The sequence below is a fragment of the Carlito syrichta genome, unplaced genomic scaffold, assembly GCF_000164805.1.
Source record: "Carlito syrichta isolate Samal-C Ts95f unplaced genomic scaffold, Tarsius_syrichta-2.0.1 Scaffold142918, whole genome shotgun sequence".
NCBI lineage: Eukaryota > Metazoa > Chordata > Mammalia > Primates > Tarsiidae > Carlito > Carlito syrichta.
This window is the reverse complement of record NW_007087014.1, coordinates 91,563-97,633: the sequence shown is the minus strand read 5'-3', so window position 1 is coordinate 97,633 and position 6,071 is coordinate 91,563. Positions and strand designations below refer to the sequence as shown.

At 57.3% G+C, this 6,071-nt stretch overlaps 1 protein-coding gene across 1 annotated transcript in view; it reads left to right on the top strand.

Moving 5' to 3' along the window:
• PRKCZ (protein kinase C zeta) overlaps positions 1–6,071 on the top strand; it is a gene marked incomplete at its 5' end in the record, with an annotated part of 100,904 nt that overhangs the window by 79,218 nt on the left and 15,615 nt on the right. The window contains one exon of the mRNA XM_021708557.1: positions 3,141–3,238. Coding sequence (XP_021564232.1) covers positions 3,141–3,238 — 98 coding nt within the window. The remainder of the gene's footprint in view (positions 1–3,140; positions 3,239–6,071) is intronic.

Sequence of the window (6,071 nt, the reverse complement as noted above, 5' to 3'; positions counted from 1 at the left end):
TGAGTTGGAGTCTCACTCTGTCACTTAGACTGGAGTGCAGTGGCCGCTCCTGGCCACCGCAGCCTCGACCTGCCGGGCTCTGACGATCCTTCCGCTCAGCCTTCCAATTAGCTGGAACTACAGGCGCACACTACCACGCCCGGCTAATTTTTAAAAAATTTATTGTAGAGATGAGGTCTCGCCTGCCCAGGCGGATCTCGAACCCGCGGTCTCAGGCAATCCACTCACCTCAACCTCCCAAAGGTGCGGGATTATAGGCTGAGCCACCGAGCCCGGCTCATTTTGACCCTTTTAAAGTGGACAGTTCAGTGGCATCTAGAACATGGCTGCAGTGTTGTTCAACTATCGTGCCCATCTGGAGGCTTGCACTCGCAAAGCAGCTGCTCCCCCCCCACTTTCACCCAACCCTCTGCAGCCGTCCACCTGCCTTCTGCCTCTAGATTCACCTGTCCTCAGTGTCTCGTAGGAGAGGCATCGAGTGCCATGTGACCCTTTGTGTCTGGCTTCTTCCCCTGAGCTTGAAGGGCTCAAAACCCAGTGTTGAAGCAGGCGCCCTCCTCTTTATGGCCAAGTGGTAGCCTGCTGTCTGTTCACCTGTCGCTGGACATGTGGGCCATCTCTGCTTTCGGCTAGGAGTGTGCATGTCTGGGTCTCTGCTGAGCCCATTTCCGTTCTCTTGTGTACACCCAGGAGGGGGGCTGTGGGCCCTGCGGTGGGTCTGGTCTCTTTGCCTCCCATGGCAGCTGCCTCTTGTCCCTGAATTGGGCCTGAAGCCCCTATTTGATAGTCACTAAGTTTCTCTGGAGGTAGCTCTGAGCATGGCCCGAGGGGCTGCTTCACATTCTCTGTTGACAAATGCCCATTGACTTCCGCCGGCCTCAGCCTGGTCCCAGCTACTGACCCAGACACCCAGTTCCTGCTGGCACACAGGCCCCTCCGCTCCTCTCCTTGCCACCCCTCCCTCCCGGGTCCTCTGCCCGTAGCCTGGTCCTGCCCTCTGCTCCTGGCTCGAGCCACACTTCCCCGACTCTTCGCCCTTGTGACCGCTGCACATACGCAGGTGCACGTCATGATAGGCGGATGCTCGGAAAGTTTCTAGTGAATCCTTTCCCCCACAGGGAGACCATGCCCTCCAGGGCCAGGGCTGCACCTGGCCCCCAGGAGTTGCTGACAAACCCGTGTCCTTGATTCTCAGCATCAGCACACGTGTTGGCTGCTTTGAACACACAGCTCTTCCCAGGGAGTTTCTGCCCCAGCTGGGTGATGAAAGATGGGTGATGACGCCTGCTCTGGCTGTGCAGGTGGCCGGCGGGACGGGGTTCCAGCCACCCCAGCAGGTGTTCCATGTCAGCGAGGGGGACAGACAGGGCTGGTGCAGTTTGGTTTGCGGCCTGGTTTGAACCGGAGAGGCCCACGGGCTGGTGCTGAGCACCTGTGGCTGAGCGGTCTGGTAGTCCTCGGCAGAGAGGAAGGGGACTTGGAGTCACTCCACCAGGTCATTCTCCCAGGGAGACCATGGGGACAACGGAGGACCGAGCCATGAGGAGGAGCCGCAGACAGTGTCCAGCTCACCAAGGGCCTGTTCACTGGCCTCCACAGTCCCTGGGAGAGGTGGTACTATTGGGGCAGTCTCCTGACCCTTAAGAAGAGGACTTGGCCTGGGAAGGCTTGGGAGCCTTGTCCTGCTCTACACTCAGGTTGGAATGGAACTAGCCTGTGCAGGCATTGAGACCCAAAAGTCAACTTTGGTCCTGCAGCATTTTACTGAGCACCACCGTGCCCTGGAAGACAGTGCCCTGGAGGTGGGTCTGGGCTGTCCCAGGCTTATCACTTAGCGGCTGTGGGGCCTCGGGGACTCTGCTTCCCCCTCCACCCTCAGCTTCCTCTCATTGTAACTGGAGATAATAGTACCTCCTACCTCCCAAACTGTCATGGGGTATACGTCATGGCAATGCATGGAGAGCCCAGAGGCCAGCATGTCACCAAGCTGGTGGAATGGGGATGGTAATGGTGGTGGAGACGGGATGGATAGATGCTGGTGGCGATGAAGGTGTGGGGGTGACAGGGTGGATGATGGTGGTGGTGGTGGTGATGGTGGTAGAGATAGAATGGATGGACGGGTGAGGAAGGTGTGGGGGTGATGGGGTGGACGATGGGATGGACGATGGGGATGATGATGGAGTTGATGGTGACGACGGGGATGGATGATGGTGGTGCTGATGGTGACGATGGTGGAGATAGAATAGATGGATGGCCGGGCTCGGAGCCTCAGCCTGTAGTCCCGCGCCTTTGGGAGGCTGAGGTGAGTGGATGGCCTGAGCCCGCGGGTTTGAGACCTGCCTGGGCAGCGAGACCTCATCTCTACAATAAATCAAAAAATCAGCCGGGCATGGTATCGCGCCCCTTTAATTCTGGCTACTCGGAAGACTGAGGCGGAAGGATCGCCGGAGCCCAGCAGGTCGAGGCTACGGTGGCCGGGAGCGGCCACTGCACTCTGGTCTGGGCGACGGAGTGAGACTCCAACTCAAAAAAAAAAAAAAAAAAATAGATGGATGCTGGTGGTGACGGAGGTGTAGGAGTGAAGAGGGTGATGATGACGCTGACAGGGTGATGATGGGGATGGGAATGGTGCTGATGGCAGTGGTGGTGGTGATGGCGGCTGTGGTGAGGGGGGTGGTGTTGATGATGGCGGTGGTGGTGAGGATGGTGGCTGTGGCAGTGGTGTTGGTAGTGACAGCGTTGATGGTGATGGTGGTGGTGGTGGTGGTGGCGATGGCTGTTGTGACGATGATGGTGATGGTGACTGGCGGTGTTGGTGGTGATGGCAATGGTGGCGGTGGTGATCATGTTGGTGGCGATGGTGGTGATGATTGTGATGATGGTGACATTGATGGGGGTGGCGATTGTTGTGACGATGATGTTGATGGTGGTGGTGGTGGTGGTGGTGGTGGTGGAGGTAGAGTGGGTGATGGCAGTCATGGAGATGCACTTCCTGCTGGGCGTTTTCTTTCCCTCGCTTTTCCTCACTGTGCAGTCTTCCGAGAGCAGAGAAGAGAGGCTTTCCCCCCTTGCCTCTCGGCTCCTGGCTAACGTGAAGAATATTTGGGAGCCTCATTCCCACGCCCTGGTTTCTCTTTCAGGACATCGACTGGGTGCAGACCGAGAAGCACGTGTTTGAGCAGGCATCCAGCAACCCCTTCCTGGTTGGCTTGCACTCCTGCTTCCAGACGACAAGTCGGTAAGACAAGAAGGCGCCCTGGTGTTCTGTGGGTTTCTGGCGTGGGGGCCAGCTGTCTTCCGTGGGCTTCTCCCAACTGCAAGTGTGGATAGTTTGGGGCTGTCAGACTCTCTGTTCTCACTGGTTGGTGTCATATCTAGTAAATTTTGTGATCTGAGCTTCAGTAATTTAGTTCATTTATGAAATTCGTATTGAAAGCATTGGGGCAGGGCTGGGGCTGCCAGGGTGAGTGGGGAGGGAGGTTTCTATGCCTGTGCGTCCTCCGATCAGTGGGATGAATTAATAAGTAATAACAGCTCCACTTCTGAGCATTATGTATGTTGGAATTCTGTGGCATTAAAGAAGTCTGAAGACCAGTGGTCCAGGGCATTAAATACATGTGCTATCATGACTTGGATTCCCCTGATTTGTTTATTTGAAAAATGGCTGAATATGTTCCATGTTGAGTCCTCAAGACCACCCTAGGTTCATTGCTTGGCTGGGAGGACTTGGCGTAGTCGTGCTCAAGGCTGGGACTTACCGCACTGAAAGGATAAAGCAAACTTGGTGAGGGGAAGAGGTGTGTGGGGAAAATTCCAGAAGAAACCAGTCCCAAGAGTCCTTTCCAAATTCCTCCAGCAACAGACTGTGATGCCTTAGGGCTGTGCTGAGGGTCATGTGGGCGCCTTCTGGAACACGCACTGAAACTCTGGACTCCCAGAAGGAGAGCAGGGGTGCAGCGGTGTGCGAGGGTCTCCAGAGAACTGGTCGTGTGTGTGCGTGCGCTTGCATCTGTGTCGAGAGGGACTTATGAGAGACACTGGCGTGTGTGGTCATGGTGCCCAAGTGGTCCCACAGCCTGCCGTCATGACCTGGGGCCCGGGTGAGCTGCTGGTGCAGTGTAAGGGCTGGATAGCCAGAGGGCAGAAAGCATGGATTCCTGTCCAGGCCCCAAGGCCAGAGCGCCAGGGCTGCAGGGGCCGGAGGGCAGAGTTTGGCTCAGCAGTCAAACAGTGAGCAGATCCAGCCGTCCTCCCTGTCCTGTCCAGCCTCTCTGCAGTGGGACCAGGCCTCCTCCAGGAAGGGTGTCTGCTTTACAGTCTGATTCAGATGCTCATCTCTTCTGGAAGTGCCTTTTCTGTGGGGCTTTCCGATCTGGGGTCACCTGGCTCACCTCTGCACTTGGCCTTCTTCCAGGCCCAGCATCAGGAAACTTGGGCAGATCCAGGGACCACGCTCGAAAGCCCCACTCAGTGGGAACACACAGGGTCTGGGTTCTGCGGGTCTTCGTGGCACCAGCACCTCCCTCCTGGGCCTGCTCCCTGGGACTGCAGCCTCTGTCTCCTCTCATCGTCCTTCCTCTGCTCCCTGAGCTGTCCTTTCTGGGGTGTCCCCTTGTCGGTGCCAGCTGCTCCTTCCTCCTTGGGGCGGCTCTGAGTGGGGCTTCCAAGCGTGGTTCCTGGATCTACCCACGTTTTCTGATATTGGTTCTTAGCCAGTAGTTACGTGACCCTGAGAAAGTTACTTAACTTCTCTGTGCCTCAGTTTCCCCATCTGCTAAAGAGGAACGCTGCTAGCACTTACGTCGTGGATGTTGATGATCAAATGAGTCCAAACATGGATGGATGCAGAGAGTCCCTCACGTTCAGGGAGGGCCCTAAAAGCTGTCACTTTGTTACTGACTATGCCAGAGGTCAGCACCTCCCTAAAGGACCAGACACTAGGTGTGTTCCTGTGTGCAGCTTCCGTGGAACCTACTCTTCTGATACAATAAGCCATATGCAGCGATGCTGTGGCTGTGCCCCAGGGAGCCCATGTTTGCAAGCATGGCGAAGGCGGGACGGCCAGCTCAGATCCACACTGGTCCTTCTGGGCTCTCAGCAGACTGTGCCCTATGCTTTCCCTCTGAGCCAGTGTCTGGGGCTAGGTGTCTTGTGTTCCTTGAGGGACCGTGGGGAGTGGTGTGTCGGGGGCCATGGCCACTGGAGAGCCTGGGCTCCAGTCTTTGCTTGGTGGCTTTGGGGCCTATCCCACCCCCCGGCTGCTCTCTGCCGCCTCTGCCCAGGACCACACATCTGCCGCAGACGCCCTCCTCCCTGGGTTGCCCTGCGGGGCGGTGGGGCAAGCAGGCTGGGCGCTGAAGCGGCTGCAGTCACCCTCTCGCCCTGCCGCCTGGTGCACAGCGGTGCGTGGTTACGCCCCTTCTCGCTGGTGGCGGTCAGTTCATCTACTTCTTGCTGTGAAGTGTGGAGGACACATGACCTGCTCTCAGGAACCCGAAATGGCTTCTCTCCCTTTGGGGCATGGCCAGCGTGTGGATGGGAGGAGCTCTGGGGAGTGACCGGCAAAGCATGGGGAGCAGGGCTGGGCCCCTCATTGCACTTCCCACCCCCCCGACCCCCATCTGCCCAGCCCCATGCTCCTGCCTGTGAGCCACGGCGCACTGTGGCTGATGGTCGAGGAGGGACGGGAACTCAGGTCCAGCTCAGACTAGGACGTCGCACGTTCTGTCCCTGGCTCTGTGTCTGGGTCCACGGAGTTTCTCGGAGGGACTGTGCTGGGAGAATTTTGCGCTGAGAAAACATAAAAAGTTGCATTCAGGTTTTACCCGTAGACCCCCACAAAAAAAACTCCTTGGGCACAGGCCGGGCTCGGTGGCTCGGCCTGTAATTCCAGCACTTTGGGAGGCCAAGGTGAGTGGATTGCCTGAGCCTGTGAGTTCAAAACCCACCCAGGCAACTTGGCATGGTACATCTCTACAATAAATCAAAAAATTAGCCGGGCGTGGTAGCGTGTGCCTGTAGTTCTGGCTACTCGGAAGGCTGAGGCGGAAGGATCGCCAGAGCCCAGCAGG